The sequence below is a fragment of the Anolis sagrei genome, chromosome 11 (genome assembly GCF_037176765.1).
Source record: "Anolis sagrei isolate rAnoSag1 chromosome 11, rAnoSag1.mat, whole genome shotgun sequence".
In the NCBI taxonomy this organism is placed as follows: domain Eukaryota; kingdom Metazoa; phylum Chordata; class Lepidosauria; order Squamata; family Dactyloidae; genus Anolis; species Anolis sagrei.
In genome coordinates this window covers 6,373,713-6,387,269 of record NC_090031.1, presented here as the reverse complement: position 1 = coordinate 6,387,269, position 13,557 = coordinate 6,373,713, and the positions used below count along the sequence as shown (strand labels likewise).

Here is a 13,557-nt window from a genome sequence, read left to right as displayed (position 1 = left end):
GGTAAAACAATCTGCATTTATGGGATATCTTCAGGTCTCAGTAGCAGACTGCTTGCTGAAGCTTTTTTCCCTATGACCTGGTGTTTGTGTGGGGTGAGAGAGACCCACAGACTGTTGCCGATCAGTGCTGGGGAGCAACAGATGTACTGGTGTTTGTGTGGCGTGAAAGAGACCCACAGACTGTTGCTGGTTGGTGCTGGGGGAGAGAGACCCACAGTGCTGAATAAACTGGCAGCCACAGCTTTACTTCTTCCCCCTGAGGACACACAATACTTAAAGTAGAGCATACTGCTCCTCACTTCACTGAGACTTTTACATTCGCTTTCTATGTCTCCCTCTATGCCTCAGCTTGCAGCACGCACAGAATGACCGGGACTTGACGGGGGAGCCGACCTGCTGAAGCTTTTTCCCTATCCCCTGATATTTGTGTAGGGTGAGAGAGACCCACAGACTGTTGCTGATCAGTGCTGTGGAGCAGCAGCTTTAGTGGTGTTTGTGGGGGGTGAGAGAGACCCACAGACTGTTGCTGCTCAGTGCTGGGGGTGGGAAGAGACCCACCGTGCTGAATAAACTGGCAGCCACAGCTTTACTTCTTTCCCCTGAGGACACACTATACCTAAACCAGAGCATCCTGCTCCTCATTTCACTGAGGAGACTTTTACATTCGCTTTCTATGTCTCCCTCTATGCCTCAGCTTGCAGCACGCACAAAATGACCGGGACATGACAGGAAGCCGACCTTGGGCTCAGTAGCAGACTGCTTGCTGAAGCTTTTTCCCTATCACCTAATATTTGTGTAGGATGAGAGAGACCCACAGACTGTTGCTGATCGGTGCTGTGCAGCAGCAGCTTTAGTGGTGTTTGTGGGGGGTGAAAGAGACCAACAGACTGGTGCTGGGGGGTGGGGGAGAGAACTACAGTGCTGAGTAAAGTGGCAACCACAGCTTTACTTCTTCCCCCTGAGGATACACAATAAAACAGAGCATACTGCTCCTCACTTCACTGAGGAGACTTTTACGTTCGCTTTCTATGTCTCCCTCTATGTCTAAGTTTGCAGCACGCACAGTGGAACTCTCTTCCCCAGAATATGGTGGGGCTCCATCTTTGGAGGCTTTGAAACAGAGGTTGGATGGCCATCTGTTGGGGTTGCTTTGAATGTGATTTTCTTTCTTCTTGGCAGAATGGGGTTGGACTGGATGGCCCACGAGATCTATTCCAACTCTAGGATTCTATGATTTTAGATGGCCAGCCAGTCTCTGTGGGAAAACCTCCAGAAAAGAAGATTCGGGGGGTAGCGCATTCCACTGTCAACTTAACTGTTGAAAAGGTGAAATAGTGACTGATTCACACATTCAAGCCATCACTTGGCAGTGCGATTCTCAATAAATGGAAAGGCACGTGTGGCTCCACTTTGAAGAGTTTAAAGCCTTTACCTTGTACTCCAGCGTTTCCTTGAGCATGTTTTCCTCTTCTTGAGAGAAGCCAAGCAACACCGAGACAGCTTTGATGAGCTGGAATGCCTGCAAAGCAACCGCAGGTGTGACAGTGGGCTGTGTGGGGAGCATCAAACTCTTCTAACCCATAAGAAAAGTAAAGTTGAGATCTATCGTTGATCCACACTCCCGCTCCTTTATTATTTACCTTTATCCCAGCTAATGTACTTTATTTATATTCCTCTCTATCTCCCCAAGGGGACTCAGAGCAGAGCACAGGGTTCATATATGTCATGCATTCAGTGCCTTTATACAAAAGACAGTCAGTACATAAACAGAGGCAAGGCTTCCCTCTTTTCATCCCTGGCATCTGGAGGCTGTGCTCGACTCGGCCATAGGAAGGTGCAGTTGTTTCATTTTTCCATGCCGAGGAGCCTGTTCTCCATGGACGCCTTCCTGATTGAATTGCCGGCATGTTTTTTCAGGGACGCCTTTGATCTCACCACCAAAGCAGTACTTGTTTATCTACTCACATTGCTGTTTTCGAACTGCTAGGTAAACAGAAGCTAGGGCTGACGGTGGGATCTCACCCTGGTCCGCAGCTTGAACTGCAGAAGATCTTCTGTAGCTGGTGGTTTAACCCTCTGTGCTAGTTGCGGCTCCACAACTAATAATAAACATGAGCCCCCGATGAGTTAAACCACTGAGCTGCTGAACTTACTAACTAAATGGTCACAGGTTCGAATCTGGGGAGCAGGGTGAGCTCCCACTGTTAGCCCCAGCTTCTGCCAACCTATCAGTTCAAAAAGATGCAAATGTGAGTAGATCAATAGGTACTGCTTCAGTGGGAAGGTAACGGCGCTCTATGCAGTCATGCTGGCCACATGACCTTGGAGTTGTCTATGGACAATGCCGGCTCTTTGGCTTAGAAATGGAGATGAGCACCAACCCCCAGAGTCAGACACAACGAGACTTAATGTCAGGGAAAAACCTTTACCTAATAATAAACATTAAACAACGCAGAAGCCCCTTATCTTACCTCTGATTCCCTGCAGGACATAAATTTCAGGACCACGTGCTTTAAGTACTCAAAGTTTATCTCTCGGGAGTCGTTCAGATCTGAATTGTTTGTCACAGTCAAGGCCGGAACAGGTGCTTCGGGGACCTCGGCCTCAGGCTTGATTTTCTAAAATAAGGAGATTAATAAGCCAGGCGAAACAATCACTTGCCAAACCTCTCTTAAGTCGTCTTGGGGAATAAAAAACTCTTCCCAAAAAAATCAATAAATTCAAACAGTCTCATAGTTTCATCTTGCGAAAGGTGTTCCTAAACTCTCCATCTTTGATCCTAGCACATTCCGCACCAATGGATTGATCAACCAGCATAAATTATGTAAATGTATTTACTAAATTTATATTCTGTTCCTCCACCACATGGTGCTCAAGATGGCTGGCTGCAAACATGCAAATGAGATGCAAAGCAAACGAATATAAAAAGGAGTTAGGCAGGGAGACAACGGCAACTAATGGCAGCTTATTTATGAGTCGGCTGGTGGGCCAAAGTGATGGCTTCTAAAATACTAGAATTGCCCCACTCTCAAGCAAATCCCTCAAAAGTCTTTTCAAGTCCTAAAGAGCTTCCCATGGATACATAAACCTCACTTGCCTAGTTTCCAACAAACCTCATAACCTCTGAAGATGCCTGCCATAGATGTAGGCGAAACATCAGGAGAGAATGCTTCTGGAACATGGCTATACAGCTCGGAAAAACTCACAGCCACACATAAGACTCCAGTGGCTAGCAATGTTTTTGGATACAAGTCAAAGTGCCTATATAGACTTGTCCACAGCTGCCAACCAATGATTCCCCCAAGCAGGAAGCAGCCAGGCCTTGAAGCTGCCAGGCTATTCATTGCTAACCAAGCAGGCCAATTGCAACATCCGCACTTGCCTCCAACAGACAAAGAGTTTTTTCTCCCACCCTGGACATTATTCTACAGATATATAAACCCCACTTGCCTAGTTTCCAACAGACCTCACAACCTCTGAGGATGCCTGCCATAGATGTGGGTGAAATGTCAGGAGAAAATGCTTCTGGAGCATGGCTAGACAGCTTGAAAAACTCACAGCAACCCAGTGATTCCAGTCATGAAAGCCTTCGACAATACAGTGCGCGGTTTCTTAAATGAATGGCAGATAAAAGACTTGGGGAATGTCCTCCACTTACCAACTCTTTCTGCAAGGTCTTCTTGAGTTCCGTCATTCTCTGCTGGAGCTGCTTTATCATCTAAAAATGGAGACAGGAGAGACCTGAGTCCACCTTCCCATAACATCCGTTGAACATCCTTGCATAACCATTTCCAAAGGACAGAGAGGCATCAGGTATTAAAATATCACCTTCCAAGGGCAACTGATGCAAAGAAGCATAAACATACAGTATTTTCCCAAAGAGAGCAAGGAGGACATGGCTGCTTAACGAATTGTCTCGTTCACAGGGTGAAGGTCCCCAAAACAACTCCTTACCTTATTCTTCTCAGCAATTTGCTGTTCCAGGTCTCGGTTCTCCTTCTGGAGCTGGACGACATCGGCGGCGTCCACCTCCCCGTTAGTCTCTGCTTCTCCCCCTTCGGAGGCGTGCAAGTGGTTTTTCAAGGCTGCAGATGCCTGGCAAAAGGGATCGTACTTGGAAGATGTGTCGTTTTAATAATAATAATAATAATAAACGTTATTTATACCCCGCCAACATCTTCCCCAAGGGGGCTCGGGACGGCTTACATGAGGCCAAGCCCAGCAATATAACAATGCAAATACACAACCTAAAAACACAACAATAAAATATATTGTGCAATTTCACAGGGACCAGGAGTGAGACCCATGTGTGCGATTTCACAGGGACCATGAAGAAGAAAGGCGCGCATCCCAGCTCAGGGCCACTCACTTGCTTCTCGCTGGCCGTCAGCCACTCCTGCTGTTCCTGCAGCTGGGCTTGCAATGCGCTCCTCTGCTCTTCTGCCTCGGCTTCCCGCTCTGCGGCCTGGTGCTGGCAAAGCTTGAGACTGGACTGCAACTGTTGGACCTGCAGCACAAGCGCATCGTGGCCTAGAAGAAAGGAAAGTCATGCTTGCTTACCTGTAACCATGTTTCTTTGGTGATCTGTGAAATTTGCACATATGGTGAGAGGGGGAAAGCTGCTGGTACTGATGGGCATGCTGTGTGTTGATTTTGACTCACATTTTGTAATTTAAAATACCTAGTTAATTTTTAATATTTCTAACAAATTTCAACAGAAAGGAGGAAACTATGAAAATGAACAAAATGTAGCTACCAATATTTAAAAAAATTCTAAAACTGGGATTGTAAACAAATAGCAACACTCAAAAAACGGGAATTCCAGACAACAACTATTTATATAAATAAAAATGTAATGTTCGTTTGTGGGATTAACATAACTCAAAAACCACTGGATGAATTGACACCAAATTTGGACACAAGACATCTAACAACCCAATGTATGTCCTTCACTCAAAAAAAAAAAAACCTGATTTTGTCATTTGGGAGTTGTAGTTGCTGGGTTTGGAGTTGTAGTTCACCTACATCCAGAGGTGGACACAAACAATGATGGATCTGGACCAAACTCAACACGAATACTCAATATGCCCAAATGTGAACACTGGTGGAGTCTGGGGGAAATAGAATCTTGACATTTGGGAGTTGTAGTTGCTGGGATTTATAGTTCACCTACAATCACAAAGCATTCTGAACCCCACCAACAATAGAATTGAGCCAAACCTCCCACACAGAACCCCCATGTGGGCCACAGCAACGCGTGGCAGGGGACGGCTAGTAAATAATAATAATAATAATAACAATAATAATAAACTTTATACTCCGCCACCATCTCCCCAAAGGGGACTTGGGGCAGCTTACATGAGGTCAAACCTGGTAATACATTACAGCAAAATAAATGCAAAATGACAAAAATAACATCACAATAAAATAAGTAAAAACATAAAAGTACAATGAAACAGTGCAAAGTAACAAAATGAAAAATCAAATGCAATGGGTGAGCCAAATGTACGACATAAAACGATAAAACTCTGGACAAGAATCAATCAGGGCCAGCCAACACCTCCCAACAAAGGATTCCCCCAGGCAGGAAGCAGCCAGGCTTTGAAGCTGCAAGGCTATTCAATGCTAATCAAGCTGGCCAATTGTAACATTCACATTTGCCTCCAACAGGCAACTCTGGACATTATTCCACTAGGATATAAACCAATGGCTTCAAGACTCAAGATTTAATATCTGTCAAATTTCTCACCTTGCCTTAAGCACGCCAGCTCTTCCTCCTCTTTCAAAAGCCGGTCTGCTTTTTCCACAATTAGCAGATCTTTCTCATGTAATGATGATGTCAAATCTGCAACCTAAGAGCAAGAAAATAAATACGTCACAGTGTGACTACCAGTCCTTGCTTTCAAATCTAGTCTCAGTTGAATATATTAAACTGGTTATTACTATGTTCCAGTGCTTCAAGACCTTGGCCTGTACTTGAAAGCCAAAGAGCCGCCGTTGTCCATAGACACCTCCAAGTTAATGTGGCCAGCATAACTGCATGGAGCACCATTACCTTCCTGCCATTTGCATATTTTCACACTACTAGGTTGGCAGAAGCTGGGGCTGACAGCGGGAGCTCACCCCGCTTCCTGGATTCGAACCTTAGCATCAAGAGTCAGCACTGAGTCCAGGAGAACACCCAGACTGCGGACCCATGTCCTCAGAGGGAATGCAACTCCTTTGAGCACAGGTTGCCACCCTAGACCCCTATCGGCCCCGCAACTGACCAGGAGGACCTCACTCTTGTGTTAATTAAGCCTCAGCTTTTTGGCCCTCATCCAGTCAATCACAGCTGCCAAGCACTGGTCCAGGAATGGGTTGGAAAAGAGTAGTAGTGTGACATCTGCAGAAAGATGACATCCAACTTTTTTGAGTGTTGCTCTCCCAGCGGTTTCATGTAGACGTTGAAAAGCATGTGGGACAGAATAGAGCCTTCTGGGACCCCACAGGACAATGGCCAGGAGTCCGAGCAGGTGTCACCCAGCATCACCATCTGGGTACGATCCTCCAGGAAGGAGCAGAGCCACTGCAGCGCAGTGTCCCCAAGACTCATTCTGGAGAGCCAACCCAAAAGGATACAGCAGTCAATGTTATCAAAAGCTGCTGAGATGTCCAAAAGAACCAGCAGGGACACACTGCCCCTGTCTAGTCCTCTGTGGAGTCATCCACCAAGGCGACCAAAGGTGTCCCCGTTCCGTGGCCAGCCTAAAACCAGACTGCGAGGGATCAAGATCATCAGTTTCATCCAAGAACCCCTGGAGCTGAAAAGCCACCACCCGTAGTCCTTCACCTGTTGTTGCAGTTCCTTCTGTGTCTCCTCCTGGGTTTGGGCCATTTCAGCACTCCTGCTCAGTTCTGCCTGCAAAAGAGAAGCAATCCTGAGATGTAGGATGGGCGAGAGACCGTCACCCTCACCAACGTTTCCCATTCATTTCTATCTCTGTCTTGGAGTTTTGCAGTTGGATGGCTCGAGAGCAGTACGTGTGAAAGGAGAGTAAGTCAGAAATTCAGCAAACAGACCAGGTCAGAGTGGAGAAAGTCAGAGAGTGATAGACAGTCCAGTTTAGTCAGTCAGGCAGTCCAAAAAAGCTAGTCACACAAACAAAGGTTCTCAGCTGCTAACGGAGCAGCGGATGGAGAGAACTGAGGCAGTGGCGCCACCCACCTGCTACTTATACTCGCAAGGGGAGAGTGAGCGGGGCCAACCGCCAAAGTTTTTCAAATCTATCTAGAAGGTTCTGGAGCTGTCTGCTCAGGCGCAGAAACTACCATATGTGCGTATTCACAGTTGACCATGATGGGAAATGTGTCCAATTCTGGGCACCACAACTGAAGAGAGATATTGACAAACTGGAATGTGTCCAGAGCAGGGCGACTAAAATGATCAAGGGTCTGGAGAACAAACCCTATGAGGAGCGGGTTAAAGAGCTGGGCATGTTTAGCCTGCAGAGGAGAAGGCAGACATGATAGCTATGTATAAATATGTGAGAGGAAGTCAAAGGGAGGAGAGCGAACTTGTTTTCTGCTGCCCTGGGGACTAGGACACAGAACAATGGCTTCAAATGACAAGAAAGGAGATTCCATCTGAACATGAGGAAGAACTTCCTGACTGTGAGAGCTGTTCAGCAGTGGAACTCTCTGCCCCGGAGTGTGGTGGAGGCCCCTTCTTTGGCAGCTTTGAAACAGAGGCTGGATGGCCATTTGTCGGGGGTGCTTTGTATGCGATTGTCCTGCTTCTTGGCAGAATGGGGTTGGACTGGATGGCCCATGAGGTCTCTTCCAACTCTATGATTTTATGATTCCCATGTATCATATCTGGGCTTGACCAGAAGCTCGCCTCCCATTTCCTTGGAGAGGATGACAAATAAACATTCAGAGTGTTGACTCCAGGTCTCGAGACCCCAAGGCCTGTCCCCATACCTTTAGTCTCTCCAGTTCAGACTCTTGCGTCGTCATTAACTTTTCTGCATCCTTACATCTGATGTTAAGTTCTTCGTTTTCACTCTCTAATTGCCTCTAAGGGAAGGAGGATATAAATACAAGACTGTATTTAGATCTGGCGATTCCCATACTCCCTTCGATTCACCTTGCGATGCAATTACGCCAGCGACTCCGAGTCAGTTATCTATCAGTTTGCATAACTAATGCTTTGTTGACGTTGTCAAAGGCTTTCATGGCCGGGCCCGGAACACTCACAGCAACCCAGCTTTGTTGTCTGTTGTTCAATCTGAAAATCTAAATACTTTTCAAAGGTTCTATTCTGATCCATATCTGTCTTAATGGCTAAACAGATAGGTTTGCACTGTTTTGAGTTCAATGCTGCCCTGACTTCTTATTGCCCAACCATCCTTATTTCCCTTACTTCAAATAGCTATTTCACAGAGGCATCGAGAGGCAATTTTGGGAGCGTTCCTGCCTCGAAATGGTTAATCATTTCCATATAGGCATGGAAAAACCAGTTACAAATACATTGCTGTGAGTTTTCTAGACCGTATGGCCATGTTCCAGAAGCATTCTCTCCTGACGTTTCACCCCCATCTATGGCAGGCATCCTCAGAGGTTGAGAGCAAAACGTCAGGCGAGAATGCTTCTAAAACATGGCTATACAGTCTAGAAAACTCACAGCAATGTAGTGATTCCGGCCACGGAAGCCTCTGACCAAACTTGGCACACCAGGACTTTGAGGGAATTTACCTCCATTTAGGGGAGTTGTAGTTCACCTACATCCAAAGAACCTCCATGACTGAATCAACCTACTGGAGGGGTTTGAGGGGACTGACTCACCATAGTGGGAGTTGTAGTTTACTCTACAGCCAGAGAGCACACTGAACCCCACCGAGGATGCATCTAGAGCAAACTTGCCCAACATAACAATTTTTTAAGTACTGATGGAGTTTTTCAGGGTTAACCTGGCATGATGGGAGTTGTAGTTCGCCCACAACCTTATGTATTTTGTACAAATAACCTGGGCAACGCCAGGTACGCAAGCTAGTGATATAATAAGATCTATTTGACAGTAAAATGTACTGCCACGGAGTCAGGTGGAGTCTCCTTCGCTGGAGGTTTTGAAACAGGCTGGATGGCCATCTGTCAGGAATGCTTTGATTGTGTCTTCCTGCCTGGCAGAATGGGATTGGACTGGATGGCTCTTGGGGTCTCTTCCAACTCTATATAGTTCTGTTCTAAGATTGTATATCTGAGCTAAGCAACAATGCATCTTTCGACACCCACATCCTCCTCCTTCAAGCTGCTCCTTGACAGTTTAATTCCCCTTTTGTGAAAAGGAGCGGGAATTCTGCTCTGGAGCGTCACTCACAATTCTGTGCTGGGAAGCCTCCCTTTCGGACTCCTGCATAGCCACGAGGGCCTCCGCCTTCTCCTCCAGCTCCGCCACTTGCTCAGCACAGTGATGCTGTGCGGTCGAAAGTTCTTCCTCCCATTTGATCCTTCCCAGCTCCAGGTCCCCTTGCTGTGAAAGGGCAATCGTATGACTGGTTTTAACTAGGTATTTTTAATACATCCTGTTTAAGTCCTGCCTTCATAAACATCTATAGCTTCCACTACGTAGGAGACACCAATGGCCCTCCCTCCAATGACATTGCAGGTTATAGCGAGCGTTGTAAACATGTCCAAGAGTCCTGCCAATGTCTTCCACAAACGCCATACCACCCACCATCCAAGTGAAGCATTTATATAAGGACAATTTCATCCTAGATTTTATGTGTTTCCTCCACCACAGACATCCCAGTGTTCCTTACTCTCTCCATTGGTGTGGAATATGCATGACCACACCCACTGCCTCTCCCTTAACCCTTTCTTATTCATTCCTATGGCACACAGCAAACAGAGATACGGATTAGCAACTGAACATACTGGAGGGGTGTGGGGAGAATTCACCATGATTTATAGGAGTTGTAAATCCTGGGATGTGTAGTTCACCTACAATCTAAGAGCACTCTGAACTCTACCAATGATGGACCTGGAACTAACTTGGCACATAGAATCCTCAAGACCAACACAAAATACTAGAGGTTTTTGGAGGTACATATAGGAGTTGTAGTTCACCAACATCAAAAGCAGACTATTAATCCAAAGAAGGATGGATCTGGACCAAACTTGGCATGCATACCCGATATCCCCACATTTGAATACTGGTGGGTTTTGAGGGGAATTGGTCTGGACAGTTTGGAGTTGGAGTTCACCTATTTCCAGAGCGCACTATGAACCCAAACAATGATGGATCTGGACCAAATTTAGCACGCATACCCAATATGTCCACATTTGAATACTGATAGGTTTTTTGGTGGGAGATTGGCCTTGACATTTTGGAGTTATAGGTACTTGGATTTACAGTTCACCTGCAATTAAGGAGCACTCTGAACTCCGTCAAAGATGGAATTGGACCAAATTTTGCACACAACTCCCATGACCAACAATATACACTGCAGGCCTTTGAGAGGAATTCACTTTGATTTGGGGGAGTTGTAGTTCACCTACACCCAGAGAGCACTGTGAACCCAAAACACCGATGGATCTAGACAACACTTGGCAAATATACCTGATGCGCTGAAATTTGATTACTGGAGGGGTTTAAGGGGAACAGACCTTCCTTTCTGGGAGATAGATAGATAGATAGATAGATAGATAGATTGATATTTATTTTATTTATTTATTTCGTGTACTTATACCCCGCCCTTCTCAACCCCCGAGGGGGGAATCAGGGCGGCTTACAAAAGGCACATCTTGGTGCCTACACAAATACAATAACATATAAAACCAGCAATTAAATGGTCAACAATTAAAAACACTTAAAAACAATATATCACACTGATAGAAAGATTGATTGATTGATAGATTTACTTACTTACTTACTTACACTATTTCTATCCTGCCTATATCAGCCCAAAGGCAACTCAGGGCGGCATAACCAGGGAAATAGTGACTTCCACTGATGATGGACCTGGACCAAACTTGCCACACAGAAACCCCACAATTAACTCAGCCTGCTGGAGGGATTTGAGGGGACTGACTCACCATAGTGGGAGTTGTAGTTCTCTCTGCAGCCAGAGAGCACACTGAACCCCACTGATGATGCATCCAGAGCAAACTTGCCCAACATAACAAAGTACTGATGGGAGTTTTTTGGGGTTAACCTGGCATGATGGGACTTGTAGTTCATCCACAACCTTATGCATTTGGTACAATTAATTTTTTTTCCAGATAACCCAGACAACAGCAGGGACCCAAGCTAGTTAACAATAATGGTGGCAAATGTATATTTAGCTGTAAAGCGTGCTCCTTCTGCTTTATATTCTGTCAAAACCCTGACCATGCTAACTCACCAACTGTTGGATGCGAAGCTCTCGTTCCTCTACCTCTTCTTTGCTTTTCGCTGCGGCCTCGTTGGCCAGCTGGAGAGCTTCTTCAAGATCTTTCAGCTGGAAAAGAAAGGTTTTCGTTTCTCAGTTCCTGAATTGAACTCTAGAGTTGGAAGAGATGCCAAGGGTCATCCAGGCCAACCCAATGGAGGAAGGCACCACTCAGTCCCTCCTGAGAGATGACCATTTAGCCTCTACTTAAAAATCTCCAAAGGAGATTTACAGTTCAGGGAAAGGGATGTATAGCTTTGCATGGCTATTACCTGTTGTGCGCCACTTTCCTGGAGACTGCGCACTCGCTCCTCCGTCTCGCTCAGGTGTGCCTGCCCTTCAGCCAGTTGGCCATTCAGCTGGTTGATCTAGGATGTAACACACACCACCTCTGAGCCTTGAGCTGAAACGCACAACCAGGAGAGTCACCTGGGCAACTTTCACCAGCTGCGTCGAGTGATACAGCCCTGGGTCAGCGTGCGTTGTCAGTAACCACCCCGATTTCCCTCCAAAGCCAAAATTGCAAATGTGGAGGGATATTTGCATTTCACATATCGCGACCTACCTGTGTCTCCAGCTGGCTCACACTCTCTGTGTGGCTGGTCCTTGCTGCCAAGAGCTGCTGCCGGGCATCTTCTAACCGCTGTTCCAGAGCACTTTTCTGGGAAATAGGGTAGGCTGCCATTATTTATCAGTACAGGGAGCCCCCAAGTTACAAACAAGATAGGTTTGTTCTCAAGTTGAATTGGTATGCAAGTACTCCAGCCAAATATCTATACACAAAAGTGCAAAATATGTATGTGTGTATGTGGCTGGGATGTCTAGTTACACAGACAAGACCAGGACCAAACTTCGCACAGAGAAGCCCCGTGACCACCTGAACATACTGCAGGAGTTTGTGGGAATTGATCTTGATTTTGGGAGTTGTAGTTCACCTTCATCCAGCGATACAGTGACCCTGACCAACAATGAACCAAGGCCACACTTGGCACAGAGAAGCCCCATGATCACCTGAACATACTGCAGGGGTTTGTGGGAATGGATCTTGATTCTGGGAGTTGTAGTTCACCTGCATCCAGCAATACAGTGACCCCGACCAACAATGAATCAAGGCCACACTTGGTACAGAGAACCCCCATGACCAACTGAACATACTGCAGGGGTATGGGGGTAATTCCCTTGGCCATTGGAAGTTGTAGTTCGCCTGCATCAAGAGAGCAATGAACACAGCTTTTCTCCTCCACTTCAAGAGCCACCTGACAGAACACAATGAACACTACCTCTGAGGATGCTTGCCATAGATGCAGGCGAAACGTCAGGAGAAAAATTGCCACCCAACACAGCCAAAGTTGGATCTGGGTCAAAATTTGCAGGCAGACTCAACATGGCCCACTGTGCATACAGGCAGGGTTTGGGAGTGATTATTTTGGCATATGGGAGTTGTAGTTCACCCGCATCAAGACAGCACTGAACGCAGTCAACGTCGGATCTGGACCAAACTTGGCACACAGCCCCAACATGGCCAACTGTGCATACAGGCGGGGTTTGGAGATGATTCCTTTGACATATGGGAGTTGTAGTTTGCCCGCATCAAGAGAGCACTGAATGCAGCTGACTTCGGATCTGGACCAAACTTGGCACACAGCCCCAACATGGCCAACTTTGAATACGGGTGGGATTTGGGGTGATTGGCCCACGATTTTGGGAATTCACCCACATCCTTATGCATTTTCTAATGGGAGCATTCATTAAAAACAACAGGAAAGACTGGCTTTTTTCTAAGAAATAGAGCTACCAACGACCAAACTAGATTCAAACTGAAAGAAAAAAGATTCCACCTAAATTTTAGGAAGGGCTTCCTGAGAGTAAGAGCTGTTTGACATTGGAACATGCTGCCTCAGAGAGTTACAGAGTCATCCTTTCTGGATACTATTCACAAGTCACATTTACCTCTCTGAGCAGGTCCCAAATATGTTCATCGCCAGAGAGGTTCCCTTCTAACCGCTTCTCCAAGATGGCCACTTTCTCCTGCAAGTGGCCCACAAGCTGGCTTTTCTCCTCCACTTCAAGAGCCACCTGACGGAACACACATACGAGTGTTATCTAACATGCAAACATCAGGAAGCATACACATTTATGAGCAATG

The 13,557-nt window shown here is 46.3% G+C and overlaps 1 protein-coding gene across 2 annotated transcripts in view; it reads right to left on the bottom strand.

Annotated features, from left to right (window-relative positions):
• Positions 1–13,557, bottom strand: part of GOLGA1 (golgin A1) — a 33,947-nt gene that overhangs the window by 1,488 nt on the left and 18,902 nt on the right. For both annotated transcript variants that reach the window (XM_067471828.1, XM_067471830.1), the window contains 13 exons: positions 13,362–13,487; positions 11,977–12,072; positions 11,684–11,779; positions 11,385–11,480; positions 9,359–9,511; positions 7,963–8,058; positions 6,833–6,901; positions 5,750–5,852; positions 4,370–4,530; positions 3,955–4,095; positions 3,659–3,718; positions 2,472–2,618; positions 1,433–1,519 (listed from right to left, as the gene is read on the bottom strand). In XM_067471828.1, the coding sequence (XP_067327929.1) occupies positions 1,433–1,519; positions 2,472–2,618; positions 3,659–3,718; positions 3,955–4,095; positions 4,370–4,530; positions 5,750–5,852; positions 6,833–6,901; positions 7,963–8,058; positions 9,359–9,511; positions 11,385–11,480; positions 11,684–11,779; positions 11,977–12,072; positions 13,362–13,487 (1,431 nt within the window). The remainder of the gene's footprint in view (positions 1–1,432; positions 1,520–2,471; positions 2,619–3,658; positions 3,719–3,954; positions 4,096–4,369; positions 4,531–5,749; positions 5,853–6,832; positions 6,902–7,962; positions 8,059–9,358; positions 9,512–11,384; positions 11,481–11,683; positions 11,780–11,976; positions 12,073–13,361; positions 13,488–13,557) is intronic.